This window comes from Bufo gargarizans, chromosome 3 (assembly GCF_014858855.1).
Source record: "Bufo gargarizans isolate SCDJY-AF-19 chromosome 3, ASM1485885v1, whole genome shotgun sequence".
Taxonomy (NCBI): domain Eukaryota; kingdom Metazoa; phylum Chordata; class Amphibia; order Anura; family Bufonidae; genus Bufo; species Bufo gargarizans.
The window spans coordinates 74,890,542-74,912,758 of record NC_058082.1 but is presented as its reverse complement, the minus strand read 5'-3'; the positions used below and the strand labels follow the sequence as shown (position 1 = coordinate 74,912,758).

General features: G+C 44.8%; 1 protein-coding gene across 7 annotated transcripts in view; it reads left to right on the top strand.

Annotated features, from left to right (window-relative positions):
• FRY (FRY microtubule binding protein) overlaps window positions 1-22,217 on the top strand; it is a 264,523-nt gene that overhangs the window by 218,074 nt on the left and 24,232 nt on the right. For 4 of the 7 annotated variants that reach the window (XM_044284645.1, XM_044284643.1, XM_044284647.1 and 1 more), the window contains exons 44-54: window positions 2,124-2,731; window positions 4,828-4,925; window positions 5,005-5,175; window positions 5,988-6,128; window positions 7,734-7,913; window positions 8,215-8,376; window positions 8,959-9,033; window positions 12,620-12,790; window positions 16,535-16,543; window positions 19,521-19,718; window positions 20,576-20,737. In XM_044284645.1, the coding sequence (XP_044140580.1) occupies window positions 2,124-2,731; window positions 4,828-4,925; window positions 5,005-5,175; window positions 5,988-6,128; window positions 7,734-7,913; window positions 8,215-8,376; window positions 8,959-9,033; window positions 12,620-12,790; window positions 16,535-16,543; window positions 19,521-19,718; window positions 20,576-20,737 (1,975 nt within the window). The remainder of the gene's footprint in view (window positions 1-2,123; window positions 2,732-4,827; window positions 4,926-5,004; window positions 5,176-5,987; window positions 6,129-7,733; window positions 7,914-8,214; window positions 8,377-8,958; window positions 9,034-12,619; window positions 12,791-16,534; window positions 16,544-19,520; window positions 19,719-20,575; window positions 20,738-22,217) is intronic. The other 3 variants (XM_044284644.1, XM_044284646.1, XM_044284650.1) reach the window with 1 other exon arrangement.

Here is a 22,217-nt window from a genome sequence, read left to right as displayed (position 1 = left end):
TCAAGTTGAATGGGTCCGGCCCGCTGCACGGACGTTGCCCGTGCATTGGGCACCGCAATTGCGGTCCCCAATGTACGGAACGACCATGTGCATGAGGCCTAAAGATGTATCTAGTATCTCCCAGTGCTTTAGGATTTCTCTAACAATTAGATAATGCTGAAGCTTAATACGGAGGCGTGTGCAGCCGTTATCCTGACATATGTGTAATAAATGCAGCAGATATTTACAAGGCCGTAGAGTTAATGGTCAGTGACTGTACAGTGCATTTGCTTAATGTGTCCGCAGTAGGGTATTACATTACTTAACAACATGTTGTTTTTTCCTGTATTAAATCTAAAGCTTATTCTGCAGATCTTAGAATCAGATGGCATTTTATTCTATTTGATACATTAAAGGGTTTGGAAAGAAATATCTTTGCTTTCTTCCAAAAACAGTGCCCCCCCCCACTGTGCACAAGGGGTATTGCAGCTCCGCTTTATTCCTCCCAATAGATCGGAGTTGCAATACTGGACACAACCTGTGGACATAGGCGACATTGTGAATACTGTGACCCAAACCTATGCCAGTGCCAGGTCAATAAAACAAGATGCCAACATAGACTACCATGTCTTCCATACTGATGTCATTACAATATGCGATGTACGGAGCCTTCTGCTTCCAGCTCTGCACACTGCAGAGTTTCTGATGCTGCTTTCTTCTAAAACAGCTGATCGGTGGGGGGGCCAGTTGTCGGGTCATCACTGATCATGAGGATGGGTCATCAATATCTGTCACCTGGACAACCTTTAAATGTAGCCAAGCTGGAAGACCACCTATCGTGCATGGACAAGGGTTGCACTGTTTTCAGGTCTGAAAGACAAAAATGGACAAGCTCTTCTAAAAGTATGGACCTTGGGGTGCGACATGCATGTAAATTGTGCACACCCAAGGATAAAATGAAGATATAGCTTTTATTCATCATACCATAAATTAAAGGGGTTTTCCGGTACCTGGATAGTGATGACCTGTCCTCAGGATGTGTCTGAAACCTGACACCCCCACCAATCCGTGGTTTTGGGCAATCGCCTGCAGCGGAGACTATACAGTGGATGGAAGCTTCCTTCCACTATGTGGGTTCTGGCGGCCGGCGTACTGCAGCTCAGCGAACATTCACTTGGGCGCTGATCTGCGGTACTTCTGCATGGCCACTAGAGTGGACGGAGACTTTGGCTTCCATGCATGTAGAGAAAGCAGTGATATATCATAGGCATAAAGTAGCGCTTGTGCTGACCATAAATCAGGCACAGAAGTATAAATACAGATGTAGTAGATTTAACACTCATGATTTATGAGACGTGTTATCTAAACTAAATGCGTTAAGCAAACACCTTCAATTGCTTTCCAATGGCTTTTGTCTCAAGAGAACGCAATGAGTTAAGAAATTTGAGTTTAGAGCTTGAGTGCTAACCCTGCTACATCTGTACAGACATGATAGTAAAAAGCAGCGATATCCTTGCCTGATGAATATCTCTAGGTTTACACATGCAGCCATATTAGCGGGCGCTATAGACTCGACTTTATTTGATATGTAATACTATTTAAAATATCAAAAGTTTTGAATGGTGGGGGTCTAGGTGCTGAGACCCCCACCGAGGTCCAGAACAAAGGGAGAGAACCGTTTGCATATCATCCGAGATGGGCCCATAGACATGAAGCAATACACTGGCACCTCTCTCCCCTCGTTCTAGACATAAGTGGGGGGTCTCTGCACTCAGACCCCCACCGATCTCTAGAACGAGGGGAGAGAAGCTCATGCATATCGGCCTCTCTCTCCTCGCTGCAGAGGACAGAATCGAGACGTCTTGAGCAGTGAGGAGGGTGAGTGCAATATGCACATGCTTCTGTCCCCTCAGTCTAGAGATTGTGGGGGTCTCAGCGCTGAGACCCCCACCAATAGAAACTTTTGATATGTCTCTATGACATATCAAACGTTTTTGTTTTTTTGAAAAGTTAGTGAGTCTTTAAACATAAATCGCTGTTTTCAGATCAGGCTGCTATCCATCTCCCCAGTCTTATTAGAAGCAAAACGTACGTATACAGGTGGAATACATTTTTTTTCATGGGTGCATTGTTAATATTCGCAGGTCATCTTCTCCTGACCTGATTTCCAATACAAAGTTGACAGCCAACAGGAAAAGCACTGGTCAGCTGAACGTTAGTTCCGGGATGGTGGGTGGAAGCACGGCCACTGCTGAACGTAGCCGACACCAGAGAAGTTTTTCTGTACCAAAAAAGTTTGGTGTGGTGGACAAGTCATCGGATCCTCCTCGCAGTGCCACTCTGGACAGGATTCAAGCTTGTACTCAACAGGGATTCTCTCCAAAAACTAGGAGTTCATCCTCCCTGAAAGACAGTCTGACCGATCCCTCTCACATCAACAATCCTACTAACCTGCTGGCCACCATATTCTGGGTGGCCATAGCCCTAATGGAATCAGACTTTGAATTTGAGTACTTGATGGCACTGAGGCTACTGAACAAACTTTTGGCTCATTTGCCCTTGGACAAGTCTGAAAACAGAGAAAAGCTGGAGAAGCTACAAGGACAGCTGAAGTGGTCGGACTTCTCTGGGCTGCAGCAGCTTCTTCTTAAAGGGTTCACATCTCTTACCACAACAGACTTGACGCTTCAGCTCTTCAGTATGCTTACTCCTGTTTCTCGTGTCTCCATGGTCGATTGTACACAGGTCATAGGTAAGTTTGTGTGTCATTAAAGGGGGTGTTGTCCTTGTGAAAACATCTATACTTACCTGCTCCCCATTATTCTGTGGCACCTGAGCGCTCTTCACTGGATTTCCGGTTACTGTGTGTCAACTTGTGTGCACTGCTGCAGCCAATGAACGGCCTCAGTGGTGACTTGTCACTGCTAGGTCTCATGCTGCTTGGGGAGATGTCACTGCTGAGGCCAATCATTGGCTGCCGTGGCACACGTGACCCTATTCATGCAGAAGTTGACAGACGGGAACAGAAAGTCCTGTAAATGGAGGCAGCGACCCAGAATGGAGCGCCAGGGAGCAGGTGAGTATGGATTTCTCCATGGGTACCGCTGGCAGGGGGTGAATTGTTCACACTGGTCTTGGACTCTAAGCTCAACTGATTGTGCACTGACAACCAAGTCTCCAAAAACAGCAGAGTGTGAATGAGGTCCAGCACGATTCTCTCCATAAAACACAATTAAATCTTTATTTCAGTCCAAGCAATATTGGTGGAGTACAGCAGAAAATGTAAACCCTGAGGAACCTCTGGTCAACGCGTTTCAGACAATAGTCCTTAATCATAATGGGGGGGTTCCTCCTGCTTCACATTGTTTCTGCTATACTCTAATAGTGTTGCTTGAATTCGTATTTTTTTTTTTTAAAGGACTGAAATAAAGATTTAAAGGGGTTATCTCATGATTGTGAAAAGTAGACATTATAAAGTAAACGACAATACCTGAAAAAAATAGAACCAGCCCAGTACCGCACAGGGGTACGGAGGTCTTGCCAATTTATTTGCTCGATTTATTTCAAGCTGGTGGAGGGGCATGTCCTTTCTCAGGGGATGTATCCTTTCTACAGCAGCTCTCTCCCTTTCACAGCTTTGAGGGGTGTCCTTTCTGCTGCAGCTCTTCTGATCACAGCTTAGGGGTCATGTCCTTTCTCAGGGGGGCATATCCATTCTCATGCTGGTCTGTCCCTCTTATAGCTTTAATCGGTAGATACGGCTGGTGGCAGTTGAAGGATGGACCTTGAGCATGTGCAACCACCTCAGTAGGTGGATGTGCACTTTATTATACAGGTTGAACACCAGGGGGTGCCATTATATTGTAGTAAAGAGAATATCTCGCAACTGGAGCATTTTTGTAACAAAACATAAATTACAAAAGTTTTTCATGCTGAATTATATAAATCTAACATGTAATGGTAGTACAACCTCTTTAAATGTGTTTTAGGGCTCATGCACACGGCCGTTGGTTGCGGTCCCCAATGCATAGGCAACATCCGTGCCTACCCAGACCCATTTAACTTGATCCTCCCGCACTGCCAAATAAAGAACATGTTCTATTTTTTTAGTGGTGCGGAGGCACGGAGAGAATCCCCACGGAAGCACTCTGTAGTGCCTCCGTGGGGCTCCGCTCCTCCGTTCTGCACCGGACCTTGCTCACTGCTGGTACCAGCATATTGCGGACCTGCAGTTTGTGGGCCGCAATACTGGCACAGCTGGGCAACGGCTGTGTGCATGAGCCCTTATAAAGAGGATTTTGCTGGACCTCATTCACACTTTGCTCTAAGCTGAGGTGCAAATCAGGAAGTGCTCTTGATGTATACGCCGATGTGCCCATAGACTTTAAAGAGGGTTTTCCTCTATAGTAAGCATTGGCATATCGCTATGATATACCATCAAATCCTAATTAGTGGGGGAAGACTGCACAACTGTGTACGTTTACCCAGTTCCCAGGTTGGAGGGGTTTTCACTCTATAAACCCATCATAAGTACAGCGATGTATCCATCATAGAGTAGATTGCTGTAAGGTCTGTGCTAAGAATGGGCCCATAATATTGTTTCCCTGCACCCACCGCCCACCGCTAGGGTGGCCCACAGATTACTGTGTCAAGAAAGTACAATACTAGCTGCTATATGTAGTGAGCTCCCCCTAGTGGTGGCTACATGCAGAAATATTTTAATCATAGATATGTATCTGATAGCACCATATGCCTATGATCGTATGAAGGAAAGCAGGGGATTTGGACTTTTTTATAATGCAATAATTATCATGTTTGAACTGAATCCTTATGTTTCTTTGTCTCCAGGTTTTCCTTTGAATATTTTGTGTCTGCTCCCTCATTTAATCCAGCATTTTGAAAGCCCGAACAGCTTCTGTAAGGAAGCGGCAGAGAGAATTGCGCAGGTTTGAATTCACCAGATATGTCTACCTTGTATATACTGTGTACACCTGTACAGGGCAATAATCTTGTGCTCTTTGCTAGGTTTGCCTAGAAGAAAAGAATTCCAAGCTCTCCAACCTGGCGCACGTCATGACCCTGTACAAAACACATAGCTACACCAGAGACTGCTCCACCTGGGTGAACGTGGTCTGCAGATACCTCCATGAAGCTTTTACAGACATCACGATCAACATGGTGACTTACCTAGCGGAGGTAATTTCTACATCATATGTATTATATATCGTCGTCTGTATATGAATGGTAAAAAAAAGTGTCTGTGCGTCTTATAAAACGAATACTAGTGAGCGCTTCCATTATGGAAGCGCTCACTAGTATGTATTAGGAGCGGGGAGCGAAGCGCCGCAAGCGCAGGTAATATTTATCCTCCCTGGTTTACGCCTCGGCTCCTCTTCAGCTGTCGCGCTCCCATCTTTCTGGCCTGCGCTGCACTGTCCTGACCCCGTACAGCGTCAGGACGTAGTGCGCGCACTATGACCTGACGCTGCACGCAGTCATGTGACAGTGCAGCGCAGGCCGGGAAGATGGGAGCGCGACAGCTTAAGAGGAGCCGCGGAGCAGGACAGGTAAGATGATTTTTTATTTTAGTCTGATCTGAGGTCTGATGGGCTAATCTGAGGTCTGGGGGTACCGATGGGCTAATCTGAGGTCTGGGGGTACTGATGGGCTAATCTGAGGTCTGGGGGTACTGATGGGCTAATCTGAGGTCTGGGGGTACTGATGGGCTAATCTGAGGTCTGATTGGGGGTACTGATGGGCTAATCTGAGGTCTGATTGGGGGTACTGATGGGCTAATCTAAAGTCTGATTGGGGGTACTGATGGGCTAATCTGAGGTTTGATTGGGGGTACTGATGGGCTAATCTGAGGTTTTATGGGCTGATATGAGGTCTGATGAAAAATATTTTTTCTTATTTTTCTACTCTAAAATCTGGGGGGCGTCTTCTCATCGGGTGCGTCTTATAAAGCGAAAAATACGGTATATGTCCTCTTTATGTGTTCTCCCTAGTTACTAGAAAAAGGCCTTCCCAGCATGCAGCAGTCCCTTCTGCAGATTATCTACAGTCTTCTCAGCCACATGGATATGTCGTTGATTCCTGGGAAACAATTCAACATAGAAGTGCTGAAGACAATTGAAAAATACGTTCAGGTATGAATGACCACGGCAAATACTCAAGAGTGACTACATTAACGCTGATTTGATTCTTTAGAAACAACATGTGGCTTGTCCAGCTTCTTTTCCAGTGCACTTCCAGTCAGTACAGACAGGAGTAAATCATGGTTTTTGGGGAGATGGCAGAAGACAGGCCAAGGACTTGCATATAACTTGCTCAAACTATTAGCTTAAAGGGGTTGTGCAAGAATGGGGGGAAGGGTAGGGTTGGCTCCCTTGCTTTTAACTTCTCGTTTGACATTGACGCATGGCAGTCACCGGTCGCGCCTTGACTAGCTCCCCTTACGTCATGACAAATGGTCACATGATGCAAGGGAATCTGGTCTCCACCAAGGCCAGTGATTGGCTGTGGCAATGTCAAACCAGATGTTTACAGAGCAGGAGGCCAGCGGAGCGTTTCATGTCGGGAGGGTAAGGAGCGGGGAGACAGTGCCAGGAAGCAAGTAGGTAAGCTTCCCTTTACAGGTCTTGCCAAGTGGAGGGGTTTTCCAAACTCAAGGACTGAAAGGGGTTGGCCACTTTCTGGCTACTGTTGGCGAGTATGTATTTAAGATGACTATATGGCACTTTCTAATATAGCCTTTGTTGATAGTCTGTGTGGTTTGCTGTATTTCATGTCACGTCCCCTTGTTGGGCAAATCTTCTGTGCTGTCCGCATAGAGGTCCTGTCTATAAGATGGCCGCTGATGGAGGGTCATGTGACCAGACACCTCAAATACACTGCACCTGTATTAAACTCCCAGCTGTACAAGTGCAGATGGCAGGCACAGTGTAATTGAATGGAGGAGACATGACATCACATTACCCTCCATCAGCAGCCATTTTTTTTGGACAGGACCCTGTGTGGACAGCACAAAAGACTTATCGGCAAGGGGGCATACCTTATGAAATATAGAAAATTGTGCAGAATTTCAACAAAGACTATATTAAGTCATCTTACATGCACATTCATCAGCATAACAAGAAAATGGCCAAACCTTCTAACCATTGATGAGCTGTCCCTAGGTCACCAATATCAGATAGACAGGGGTCTGACACTCCCCACCTCCGCCGTTCTGCTGTTCGGGAATAGCTCTGGTTCTGTTGTGTAGAAGATGAAGCTTGTTACTGCTGCACAGCTGCAATTTCCTTCAGTGGGACCAGTGCTGGAATAACCAGCTCTGTTCACTACACAATGGATGAAACTGGGTAGTTATGGTCGCAAATAGGGGCTACTCCCGGACAACTGATTGGCATGAGTGTTGCATGTCAGAACGATGATCAGATATTCTTGGCCTGTCTTTAGGACAGACAAGTATATGATCTGATCCTTGAGACCCAATCAATTCATCAGAATGGAGGAGCTCCATCATTGTTTATCCAGACACAGATCCATACAGATGTGGCTGTGCCCGGTACTTCAACCTATTCAAGCGAATGTTCTCACACTTGAGCCTCTACCTTGGCACTTCTGTGCTGGTGCCTCTGCCACGCTCATGCAGCCGGAATCAGTGGTCTTATCTTGCCCAGAGTAAATAAACCAGAGTATGCCATCAGACACCATGCACAGTCCAAACATCTATATTCTTTCCCGTCTCTCAGAGTATTCACTGGAAGGAAGCTCTGAATATCTTGAAATTGGTTGTCTCAAGATCTGCCAGCCTGGTGTTACCAGCTTATCAACATGGAGATCTGACTAAGCTTGAAATCAGTCGACTGTGGACAAGCTCTTCTAAGGAACTTCCCGGGAAGACCCTTGACTTCCACTTTGATGTCTCTCAGGTATAACATGACTTTGTAATTCAACGTGCAGTTGCAAGTTGCAGAAATAAAACTCAGACAATAGGAAGAATGTTCCATAAATGGGAAACTGTGACATTTCACTTCATATGACACTTAATAAACTTGTCTTGAAGAAGAACAAAACCACAAGGGGGAGGTACTGCTCAGCAGGGGCAACAGTGCTGATGGGTTTCTAACAGTTTCTAGACCTTTGAATCAAGAGGCCAACCACTTTAAAGGGGTTGTACAGGAATTTATAAGTGATGGCCTTATAAGTGGTGATATAATTTTCTCTTCTTAGACTCCAATTATAGGCAGAAGGTTTGACGACCTTCAAAGTTCTACTGGGCGAGACGGTAAATCTAGGGCCATGCCGGTTACACGGAGCACATCCTCCACCTCATCTGGATCCAATTCCAATGCCTTAGTCCCTGTTTGCTGGAAACGACCTCAGTCTTCTCAGGTAATGTCCATTATTTCTCTCGCTAGGTTTCTCTTCGTGTTTTGTGGTTGGGATTAAAAGCTGGTGCATTGAAATGTAAGGAATGTGAGCAGTGAAGCAACAGATGTATTAAGCAGGCTGTGCAGAAATTCCCTCCTCCCTCCCACATGTCTGTGTTATTACACTCCTGTTGATGGCTATGCTTGAAATATGAGCCTCTTACTGTCAGTGGGAGAATTTGTTACTGATGCAGTTCTGCTTTCCAAAGTGTATTAGACCAGAACAAACATTTCTTGTGTTGGCCGAGAAGGATCATCGATCCTCTGCGATGGCAGACGAGAGTCCGCTCATGTTCTGGGGTCAGAAGTTTTTTTTCTTGTTCCAGTTTGTAGACATTGCTTAAGACACACCGGCTGCTGCATATCTGACCTAGATCTGTGTGTGACTCAAAACATGATCTTTCAGTTCCAGGCACCAATACCATGAGAGATGTGAGAAGGTTGTCTTCATGTCTATGCATTGTTTTCTTGCCTGATTTAGATAAAATGTTTTATTTATATTAACTTTTATACCTTTTTTTGTTATGTTTATATCTTTTTCTAGAAGAAAACCCGAGAGAAGCTAGTGAACGTTCTCACTCTTTGTGGTCAAGAAGTTGGGCTCAGCAAAAACCCTTCTGTAAGTCTACATTTAAAACAAAATGCTTGAAATATTATACTGTGAACTGTAATATGTGGCCATCAGGGACCCTAGTACAGATTGAGGTAGGTCCCAACATGTAACCAGAAACAGGGGCCATCAGGATCATGACTTAGACTCAGGATGTGAGCTTAAAGGGTCACCCAGATTTTAACGTCAACCTCCCACTCTGCTACTTTGAGCCACAGGGTTATGCCAAATCTTCTCCCTTTAGCTATCTGACATGCCTTAAACTAGGTAACACCCACCGAAACCAACTACTCTCTTGTAGGGTTACTACATCAATATACATAATGCTTCTACTGAGGTTGTGAAATAATTTAGAGCACAAGAAGTTTTAATATATAAAGGACAGTGCGTACAAAAAATACAGCTATCACAAGGTAGAAATACAAGGACATGCAAATCCAATGCAAAACATAACAGTTTGAAAATAAAAGGGATAAAAGAAACGGAACTTAATAAATTACAAGACGGAAGGCTGGTTGCCTGGGGGTCACAGAAAAATTGGCCAGTTCATCAAATGATTTGTCCCCCAAAGAAATGACCACTTGCTACAGAGACGCATACACCTTAAGAAGGCCTGCAGCTGCCCCCAACTAGCCCCCCTGCCTGTGATGTCAGGACTGAGGCTAGTTTGTATGCTAATGGCCTTTTATGACCAAGTTTTATGAGGTCAGTTCTTGGCTCAGAATCTGTCCACTAGCATAAAGTTTTCTGTGGGCATGAAAGCGACTTCATGCCACTTACTTCCAACCCCTCATAATGTTCTGCACATGTGCATATCAAACATGGAGGGGTTTTAGACAGTACAAGGTGCATTCTTTAATTACCCCCTCTTCCGGATCAGTGGAGGTCCGACACCAGGCACCCCCTCAGTTCAGCTGTATGAGGAGACAGCGCGCGCAGTGTGCACGTGCCGTCTACCTTCTCTCTTCCTGCTCTGCTGCTGCTTTGCCATAGACCGCAGCGGTGAACAGGAAGAGAAACGGAAGACGACACGTGTGCGCCGTCTTCTCGTACAGCTGATCGGCGGGGGTGCCAGGTGTCCTGAGGATAGGTCATCAATATTAAAACCCCAGAGAACCCCTTTTATACATGTCTATAGTATAGAAGTGTCTGTGCAACAAAAACCCTAAAGTTATTTTATTGAATTATACCCCAGAATAATTGTTGTGTTTTAGATCATGATACTGCACATTTTATAATACTTAATCCCTTCCCGCGTTTCTACTATTGAAGGGACACTCTGGTACTGAGGTAGTGAGGAATACTTGGGATAGGTCTTCAGATTGGCGAGGGTCCGACTCCCGCCACCCCCACTATTAGCTGTTTTGCAGCAGCACACAACTTGCCAGAGGAAGGTTATAGCAGAGTTACTCCCATTCACTTGAATTAAAGAGGACCTGCACTCTTTCCTTGTCTGTTTGAAGTACGTATTTCCCCTGAGAAAACAATTGTAGATGAACTTTTCTCAAGCTGTGTTGTGCTGTTCCTCTGTTATTCCTCCTGAATATTTGAGAATAAATTGACATCTGGGTGTTACCATTCCTCTTGTCAAACTGGTCAACTGATAGGACAGTGTGTGAGGGTGCCAGAGATACATCTCACCTGATAACACCTAATTGATAGTATGCTCATTCATTTCTTGGAGGGATAACAGAGGAACAACTCGGTGCAGAGTTCTAAGAAGACCAAAACTTGTTTTACTATGCAGAATGCAAGTATGTGCTAAAATAAACGAAGAGAGCAGACAGGGCCCGCTCTAAAGGGATTCTCTGGGAATATGGTATTGATGGGGCATTCTCAGCAGGATAAGTCATCAATATCAGATCTGCGGTGGTCCAACTCCCAGGCTCCCCACCGATCAGTTTTCGTGAGCACTTAGGCCTCCTCCTAGGCCAGTGACGTCTTGTTCATCGGTCACATGGCCATTGAAGTGAATGGGTCTGAGCTGCAATGCCAAGCACAACCACTATACAATGTACGGCGCTGTGGGGTGCGAACAGCGACCTCTTCAAACAGCTGATCGGCAGTAGCTCTGAGAGTCGGACCACCGCCAATCTGATATTGATGACCTATTCTGAGGATAGACTATCAATATCGAATTCCTGGATAACCCCTTTAAAGGTGTTTCCTGGTTTGCGTCAACACCCTTTAAAGGAATAATTTATGAAAGTAGCTGTCATTTTGCAATGTATTAATTTTACCTGTATTGCTCCTGTCTTCTGGGCTGCGGTCACGTGACCATGTCCATGCCGCTCCTTATTTCCTCTGATGTTATATGTCCATGGGCGTGTCAGTGATAGGGGAGTATCTATGTAACTAGATGGGTGGGAGGAGCTATAAACTAGCTGGGCATGGCTAGGGGCGGTGCTGTAGCAGAGGAAGGAGAAGTGCATCATGGATTTGGTTGGACACAGCAACAGGAAGTGCCACATACAGGATGGAAAGAAACCAGAGTGATTGGTTTACATGGTGAAAACGGTTCAGGGGAGTCCAAATTCAAAAAAAGACATTGAGAAGATGTAAATGAGGTATACAACTAAGGGTACTTTCACACTAGCGTTATTCTTTTCCGGTATTGAGTTCCATCCTAAGGGCTTGATTAGTTTTATCCTAATGCATTCTGAATGGAGAGCAATCCGTTCAGGATGCATTAGGATGTCTTCAGTTCAGTCACTCTTACGGTATTTGGCAGGAGAAAATACTGCATGCTGCGGTATTTTCTCCGTCCGAAATTCCGGAACACTTGCCGGAATGCCAGATCTGGCATTATTTTTTGATTGAATCCGGAAACACGGATTTGGTTTTCCAGTCTGCGCATGCGCAAACCTTTAAAAATAAAAAAAATTAATACCGGATCAGTTTTTCGAGATAACACCGGAGAGACGGATCCGGTGCTTCAATGCATTTGTTAGACGGATCCGCATCAGTCTGCAAATGCTATCCGTTTGCACACGGATTTCCGGATCCGGCAGGCAGTTCCGGCGACGGAAATGCCTGCCGGATCTTCGCAACGCAAGTATGAAAGTACCCTAATCAATATACATATACAGTATACAGCTAAACACTACAGTAATCTGGAAAAAACCCTTAAAGTTACAATTTATATACTGAAATGATCCAGAAATTCATGAAACATGATTCATTCCTGCATGTTGGTAGATACCGTGCCTGGTCTGGTAATAAAACTCCTTAGAGATTGAGCTCTGAGTGTTCTCACCAAGCTCCTCGTTCGTTGGCCAGACCCTTTCCCACAGCCCATCTGATGCTCATCATCCCTATAGCTTTCAGCCATTCTAAACATTTACACAATAGTAAGTACGCCGCTTGGAGGAAGCAAAGCCGCCTCGTTCCTCTTGGCCAAGTTCCTTCAGTCTGAAGTCGTCACTTTATCCAACTTCAATTTGAAGGCACCTGTCCAACATAAATAGCCAAAGTGCAACCTAAAAATAACAGGCATAGGAATTAGGTGTGGACTGGAAACCCTTGTGCTTGCTACACGGCCAGTGAAGGGAGCAGCCTGCCATTACCACTGTATCTTTATGTCCCTCCTCTACAGGTGATTTTTTCATCATGTGGTGAATTGGACTTGATCGATCACCAGACTAGCCTGGTGTCATCAGAGGATACCATAAGGGAACAGGAGATCATGGATGATACCAACAGCGAACAGCAGTTCCGGGTCTTCAGAGACTTTGACTTCCTGGATGTAGAGCTTGAGGATGGAGAGGTAAGGGTTAATTGGTTAATGCTTCGTCATAGTCATCCTCAGGGATTTACAGGTACATTATACTAGAATTGTCACTGCATTCACCTAATTCCTGTCTGCCCAAACCATCCACCCATGTAGGTCCATACATCACACCTACCTGCATCTAGACTGTTGGATTCCTGACCAGATGAGAACTTGCTGAGACTGTATGCACCACATTATGGGGTCTGGACAATCCTTGAAGGGGTTGTCTCATCTCAGATATTGATGGCATATCTCTAGGATATACTATCAATGTCAAATAGGTGCTGGTTCCACCTCTGGGACCTGCTGCTATGTCCAGAATAAGGTTCTCGTAGTGAGGCGAGTAGCCGCGCATGTGCAGCCTCCCTCTGTTCACGGCTGTGGAAGTTCCAAAAATTCTGGAGCACCAGCTCGGCTATTTCTGGCAGTGCCATGGTGGTGAATGGCGCAGTGGGCACGCTTGCACTCTCCATTCACCAGTATAGGACTTCAAAAACTAACCAAGCATGTCCGATCTGCTATTTTTGGAACTCTTATAACAACGAATGGATAGCACAGCGCGCATGCGCGGTATGCTCTCCTTCACTTTGAGGGCCCTGTTCTAGAGAGAGGAGCGGGTTCCAGAGGTGGGACCTGCTCCTATCTGATATTGATTGCATATCATAGCCATATGGTATCAATGTGTGAGATGAGCCAACCCCTTTAAAGATGTCCCATTAAAGGGAACCTGTCACCTGGATTTTGGGTATAGAGCTGAGGACATGGGTTGCTAGATGGCCGCTAGCACATCCGCAATACCCAGTCCCCATAGCTCTGTGTGCTTTTATTGTGTATAAAAACCGATTTGATACAGATGCAAATTAACCTGAGATGAGTCAGAGCTTGAAAATATGACTCTTCTCTGGTCACACAAGCAAGATATGACTCTTTTATGTTAATTTGCATATGCATCAAACCAGGTTTTTTACACAATAAAAGCACACAGAGCTATGGGGACTAGATATTGCGGATGTGCTAGTGGCCATCTAGCAACCCATGTCCTCAGCTCTATACCCAAAATCCTGGTGACAGGTTCCCTTTAAGACAGCTTATCACCTATCCACAGGATAGGGTGTACGTGTCTGACCGCTGGGGCCACTGACGACCATGAGAATGGGAGCCCATGCAGAATGTTATGGCAGTCATGCACGCAACTCTATGGGACTGCCGGAGATAGCCAAGTACAAGGGCTCGACCATCTCCAGCAGTCCCATAGACTTGAATGGAACGGCAGACACCCAAAAATGTCTGGTACTACATTGAAACAGGGAGCATGGTCCCTATTTTTTGTGATTGATGGGGCTTCAGACGCCTGCCAGTCAGGCACTTTTAGAAGGTAAGTGTCTAAATGGCACAAAACCTTTAGAGTGCTAGTCCATTTTGGATAATCCCTTTGTGTTATAAAGGTCCCCTGTTAACATTCTGTTAGGGAACCTGGCAGGAAGTGCTCATTTGACCTCTAGCGCCACCACAGTGCAAGTGTAGCATTACACAGTTGTCATTGAAAAGAGGGTATTTCTCAGAATTCCAGAGGAGTGGTGCCTTGGCTATAAGACTCCTCATGCCGTTTAGATGCTCTCCAGAAGGAGATATATTTTTCCCACAAAAACGTTCTTTATGGATGCTATTTGGATAAGCAATGATGATCTTTAAAGAGGACCTGCCATGTCTCTTTTAGTAAACCATTATATTCCCTATAATATAATAATCCATAATCATTTATTCTTAGCACTCTGTGTTTTACTGTTCCTCTACTATTCCCCCTAGAAATTTATGAAAAAATTATTTTGTTTGCCAGTCGAAACCTGATGAACTCCATTATAGTAAATGGAGTTTGTTGAACGCCGACATGTGGTAAAACTCACATTTTCATTATTTTCATCTGTCTGGGCCTGTAACGGAGCAGGAATATGGGAATGGAAAGGACGTCAAGAGCATCTGTCAGCAGATTTGTCCCTATGACACTGGCTGACCTGTTACATGTGCACTTGGCAGCTGAAGGCAACTGTGTTGGTCCCATGTTCATATGTGCTCGCATTGCTGAGAAGAATGATGTTTTATTATATGCAAATGAGCCTCTAGGAGCAACGGGGGCGTTGTCATTACACCTAGAGGCTCTGCTCTCTCTGCAACTACTGCGCCTTCTGCACTTTGACAGACAGGATCAGCCAGTAAAAACATCATAAGGGTCCATTCACACGTCCGTAAGTGTTTTTGCGGATCCGCAAAACACGGACACTGGCAATGTGCGATCCGCAATTTGCGGACCGCACATCGCCGACACTATAATAGAAAATGCCTTTTCTGGTCCGTAATTGCAGACAAGAATAGGACATGTTCTATTTTTTTTCGGGAACAGAATTGCGGATCCTGGAAATGCAGATCCGCATCCGGATTGCAGAACAGATGCGGACCCAAATTACGGATGTGTGAATGGACCCTAACCTCTGGTTTTGTCAATCCAAATGCAGAGGACGTGGCAGTTGCAGAGAGCAGAGCCTCTAGGTGTAATGGTAACGCCCCTGTTGCTCCTAGAGGCTCATTTGCATTTAGTAAAACATCATTTTTCTCAGCACTGCGGGCACATATGAACATGGGACCTACACAGACGCCTTCAGCTGCCAAGTGCACATGCAACAGGTCAGCCAGTGTCATAGGGACAAATCTGCTGACAGATGCCCTTTAAGGGTCAGAATAGGATAAGGGGTATCCCAGGAGTGAAGGTAATTGTTCAGGGGCGCCCTCAATTATCATGGTTCAGGAATCACTGACACTACACAACAATACACCTACACCAAGTGCAGTAACTCATTTGGTTTAGTTTTATGCTGTTGTCATTTTTATATGATTACGTTTGCATCGTTATATACAGAAGTAGCAGAGCTGAATGTGTAGCTTAACTGCCTGGAGCCCCTGTTCTTGTGGTCAGCGGGAACACCAGCAGTCGGACTCCCGCCAGTCAGACACTTTATATAATCCTGTAGAGGGGGTTATGCCATGAATGATGTCAAAAATTCAATCAGACATATAGTACATGGCAGTCTCTAACAAAGCTAGAACCAGCCCCGTGCCCCACATGGGTCCAGAGATCTCCCCATTCATTGCTCCAATTGCTCGGCTAAATTTATTTTAAGCTGGCAGCTCAGGGGACGTGTCCTTTCTCAGGGGTATGTCCTTTCTGCTGTAGCTCTTTTCCTTTATCTGCCACAGCTTGTAACAGAACACGTGGCTGGTGGCAGATGAAGATTAAAACTAAGCATGTGCGACCACCTCAGTGAGATGGATAAGAAATAAGGAAAAGAACAAACAGCAGGTGGCGCTATACAGATAGATTTTATCGAATCACTTAGTGACTATACAAAATTTGGAATTGCATGCAATTACAATAGTATTCAGATACAGGCGCTGGTTTGAAAGAATATTTTTTATAGGACAGCCCCTTTAAGACCTTTAGAATAAGTCAGTAATACTAGCAGGATCTTACCGAACCGTGTCCTTTCACACACTCAGCTCTGCTGCTGCCGTATATTAAATTGTACAGTCTTTTCATCTACGCCCTGTCTCAATGTTGTGTCTTCATCTAGCTAAATGCCATTCATGTAACTGTGTATTACTGTGGTGAACCTATTCCATGGAGACTGAAAATGGTTTTTCTTCTCATTTTTTGTTTTGTTCTTATTTGTTGTGTCTGCTAACCAGGAGCTCCAGGTAAGATAATGTCCTTCTAACCATGAAAGTGTTAACATCCAGCCACCGTATGTGAGTTTCCTTCACCGAGCACATGGAAGCCTTAGCCCTGATCCCCCTGGCTGTGGTTTAGGGGGCTGCATGACCCGTGCACCTAAAATATGATATCAGCCGCATGAAAGTATTTGCTGTGGTTTTGGCTAATTCAGATTCGGGGCGATTCTGTGATGATATAGATGTAGGGAGGACCGCACGTTCCTGACCGCTATGGAGGGGGCGACTGCTGGAAAACATGGACCAGCCTTTAGAAGAATCCCGTCACGTAGACCTCACGCACACAACCGTATTTTTCATCTGTGGGCTCTCCGCTTTTTTTGTGACCCATCCATATCTATGGGGCCATGCACGTAGTTGTCATTTTTGGCAGACACGTTTGGGCGTGCCGCAAGTTACAGAATGTGTCCTATTTTTGTCTGTACTGTGGACGAGAATAGTCGTTTCTATTAATGGGATCCATGGTTTGCAGGTCGAATTACTGGTACGGTCGTGTGCATGGGGCCTAATATAGATAAAGGTGTGGGAACAGTAAAAAAAAAAAAAATCAGGGTAAAACCATTACTTGGTGCCCGTTTAAACTGGCACGTGCTCCTAAAGAGCCCTGAAAGATTAGATAGTCGATTGGCACTCATTGAGTCCCATTTACATAGAGCAATCATCGGTACTATATTTCATCGAGAGATCGCCAGTATGATTGGGTACATGTAGTTCCACTGCCGTCGGCAGCACATTCCTGTTGACATGATTCGATGTGATGCTGACCCCCGGTGGTTTCTATGTATGCTTAAAGCGAACCTCCCTATCCAAATGTTTGCATAGACACATAGCTGTGGTTCATCTGATTAATGCACAGTTTTTCTTTTCTTGATCCGAGACTTTATTTCCGAGTTATGATACTTTTTCTTAATATGTAAATTAGGCCTTTGGTGCAATGAGGGCTTCACTATTGCTCTTGCTGCACCTGAGCTTCACTCTTTTCTGTGGCCAGGCAGTGGTAAGGCAGCCAGGGAGGGGGTGACCACAGAGTGGAGCCTGGGTGCGACAAGAGCAATGGTCACACTTTCAGTGCACCAAAAGCTTAATTAGCATATTAAGAAAAAATATCATAACTCTGGAACGGAACCTCAGATCAACAAAAGAAACGCAGTTTTTTAATCAGGTGAACCACGGATATGTGTCCATGCAAACAGCTGGATAGGGAGGTCGCTTGTGACAGATTCCCTCTAAAGGCTATTTTACACAAGGCTATGTTTACACTGGGCAATGATGGGGAACAAGTGCTCAAAAGTGTGATCTTTCCCCCGATCATTGGCCCATGTAAACGTGCCTTTACTTGCAGATGAGACTAATGCAGGGCGCATTATAAAATTTGGGTGGAAATTAAATGGGTTGTCCAAGGTAATTAAAAAAAAAACTCTGACAAAATGAGGACCGGTAGACCGTTGAGGACAGTGTGTGGATACAGCGGTCACATGCCGTATACCTAGACGACAACACTGCAGTGTGTGAACAAGCAGTGGCAGGAGGACGGGACCGTTAGCGCAGAGAATGGTACCGGAGAAAGAGGTCATTATATCACTTTTTATTTTACACCATTCGGGGGCTTGTGTGAGATTTTTAATTTATCTCGGACAACTCTTTTTGTAACAAAACCTTGACATTCTAAAATTCAACAGCCCAACCGTTCTTGCCCTCGTACACATGGGGGGCCCAGGTACACATTAGATGGTCAGTTGGTCGCTTGAAAATATGTGGATTCAACCAACATTAATGTGTATAGCCAGTATTTCTGGCAAATTTCCTGGGGGGCCGATGGCCAAGGGTCCGACCGAGCCCTCCTCAGGTATGTAACAATCTGACACTCCCAGAGTTAATTAACGATGGGAACATCAGGTACTCCCCGGCCGTGTACCACAGGTGCCCTCCTCAATTCAGCTGTATCATCATTATCAGGACGGTGATACAGTTGAATACTGTGGCGGGCACAGGAACATATGGCTCCCTGCCCTGCTGTTCACCCTCGTAAGAAACAGGCCACTAGGCTTGAAGCTTCTGAGGCCGTGTACAGATGACACAGGGATGCAGGCATCATGCTGGAAGAGGCCTGTGGCCCTCAATGCAGATGGTATGGCTGACCCTGTCTACTTTTGTTGGCCCTGCCTACTTGGGTTGCCCCACCTTGGTTGGGCCACTTTTAGGTTTTTTTCGAGGGCCACTTTAATTTGCCAGTCTGCCCCTGCTGGTAAGTAGACAAGAGGGTGGGGGCACCAAAGACTGCCTCTCTGGAGGATTGGGTTGGCTGGTATGGCAACAGGCCCCTAACCAATAACATTGGCTTCTTGGATTGAGGTTCGGCCAACATGCCAGCCAGATATATGAAGGACCTTGGTAATTCTTGTTTGCTAGTCTTTTGTCAATTGGCTTTGTTTTATTTCCTGCATTTGTACAGCTTAGTAGAGGTTTCCTTCCAAGCACAGAAAGTAATTAGTGTATTGTTGAGGGAGCGAGGCACAGGAAACTGTATCCCTGTAGTAAGCGGTGTCCCACCCTTCTTCTGCTACTCGCCCTGATTCTGTACCCAGCTCCTATGAATTTGACTCATGGCAAATATGTAATATTGGCCCAAGACAAGCTGTTGGAATACCCTGCCCATGTATTTGCTGATCTTCTGAAAAGGACATGGGCTTTGAAGAGTAGCCAAGGAAACATACTATTTGTATGACATCTTATTAAACACTTAGCCGTTGGGTGGGTCTGCGTGGATGTCCTTTAAAGCAAGGAATGGAACGTGCAGATAAAACCCCCTTCCAGACGGCTGTGACACTAACGTCCTGCTGTAGAAAGAGACTTTATTGCTGAAGGTATTTTATTTAGTGTAGGCTTGTGTGAACGTACATGGACGTGCGGCTTTTTCATCAGCCTCTGACCTGTGTGATTTCAGGGAGAAAGCATGGATAATTTCAACTGGGGAGTTCGCAGACGTTCTCTCGACAGCCTGGATAAGTGCGATATGCAGCTCTTGGAGGAAAGCCAACTCTCCGGAAGCACACACAGCCTGAGCAAACTGAACCAGGACGATTCAGATGAATCCTCAGAAGAAGACCTCACCACAAGTCAAATCCTGGAATCCTCTGACTTGGTAAGTCCAGGGACTGGGTTACTGGAGAAGGCGCTCAGCTGCTACTGCTGGGCAGTCCAGACAGAATTCCTTTCATATCTGGGCTATGCTCCCCCTCCTTAGAGGGTCACTAGGTATAAAATTCAGATTTCAGTTTTCACTATGACACAGTTCTAGCAGATTTTGTTTGTTTTACAGGCTCTTTTAATACGAGGGCGGTAAATTTACGTAATTATAAACATGAACTTTGTGCTATTTTGTAAGCTCATGTACTTTAATAGCATAAACATTGATAAAATCTCATTACCAAACTGGTTGTCCTGTGCAGGTATGATGCACTTGAAAAATAATATTCTTACAGGGGTTGTCTGGTTTCAGGAGGAAACCGGACAACACATGCGATCTGCCTGCGATAGAGAATAGATGTTTACTCACTCTACATACAGATCCTGTTCCGGTCCCAGCAGGGCTCTGTTTCCATGGCTGCAGTGGTGGTCACGTCAACGTGTGATCACTGCAGCCAATCTCTGGCCTCTTCGGTGCACTGCTGAGGCAAGAGATTGGCTGCAACGTGCCTGTGACCTTCATTAACTGGGGCCCAGTTGCTTATTAGTCTACTCCAATGAAAATACAAGTTTAGTTTACTTAGTACAGTTAGATTTTCCTGTAATCTCTCAAAAGGGTTATAAAATGGTGTCCTAATAATTTGAGGCAGGTTAAAATAAAGCTAAGGTCTTGGGCTCATTGCCGTTTAACAGCTCTATATAGCAGTTAAGTTCCATGGAGCCGTAATGGGGTACACATAGACCCCGTGCAAATCAAAGACTCTTATGGCTTGCCTACATACAACTCAAAATGTCTTTATTTTCTTCTCGTAGATCATAAACCTTTCTCCTTCAGAAGAGACAAATCACATGGAGTCTCCTTCCACATCATGCGACACCGCCTCTGCTGATCCCCATTCCCTTAACACAAGAACCTCTAGTTTTGATGCGTCTTTGCCTGAAATCACTAATCCACTCTTATCTGAGGATCCTAAGGTGATGGAGTTTTGGTAGAACTCAAATGTTGGCCATGGCTGAATGAATGCTTCTTCCATCTGATTTCTCAGTAACCTACTTAAAATCATAGCGGGAGACTAATATGCCAACTAATTGCTAAGGTGGAAGCTCCAGGAGATAATTCTGGTCCATTTTAGTGATTAGTCTAACCTTGGTGGCTAATAATGTTGATCGTGGCCTGTGCTAGGTCCTTTTCTTTGTGGCATCATATTTCACATGTTTACATTTTATTTTATGTATTTATTTTTAATCCTGGAGAGACGAGAGTAATGCAGAAGATGCCAAACGGTGTCTGGTGATGCATGCCACTCTTTACAAACCTGTGAAGGAATATCTCCTTCATGGTCTCCATCCAGTGTCTGGCCTAAATGTGTAGGACAAAATCCATACTGTGAAATTCCACTTGAATGGAATCTGAAATAGTGCAACAAATTTTGACATGCTCTTTTCTATTGTATATACCATCTACTTATTTGTACTAGCATATAGTTAATAATGGAGGATTGAAACGCCTGCTAAGATGAATTTATTGCTAGGTTTCTGTTGGTCATGGTTCAAGTTCATGACTTTACATTGAAGACAGGTAATTAATGTTAATGAAGGGGAACATGTTTCCTTGAAATGTTGAATTACTTTTAGTTATGTATTTAGCACTAACATATACCATGGCACAAGTCTGTGTCCCCACAGCGGTTCATGAACTATATGATACCCTTAAAGTGCCCTTTCTATAGAACCAAATTTTAAAGAATCTGATCAACCTAAAAAAAATATTATTTTTAATGTTGTTGCCCCCTTTCAAACTGGACCCCTGGCCAAATTCCACCTTCGGTCCCATATTATAGTGCTATTGGGATCAGGGCATTACCTGTGGGGGAACAAAAGTAACAGGGACTCCCAAGAACCCGCTGCCTCAAAGGAAGACCTCAGTTTTAAAAATGGCACCAGGTAGATTGGAGGCCCTGTCACAGTTATTTGCATTGGGGGCCCAGTAGCTTTTACAAGACGTCAATGTAAAAAAAAAAAAAATTTAAATCAACTTTTGTCAAGACATGGAATGAATTCTGCAGTGTGATTTGATATTTTTACATTTATAGTACATGTGAAATATGAATGCGCACCGTGATTGATTCACGTCTGTGTTCTGCTTGTTCACACTATTCCGAATTCCAGCTGCCTAACATGTGCCGCTGATCCGGCTAACCGAATCCCTCTTCACATAGACCTTTAATTATTTTGCATGTTGGGCTATGAGATACACACATTTAGCGGGCACTGGGCACAAAATGCTTTTTATGATGTGGGTTGCATGTCTTCTCCGTGATTTCTTTTCCTACGTGGGAGCCCATTGTGCACAATGCACATTTGAATGAATTCATGCCGTTTTGGCACACTATCAGAATATTACATTCTGACCACAGTATTTTGCTAGATTTGCACACAAAAAACTGCTCTGTGC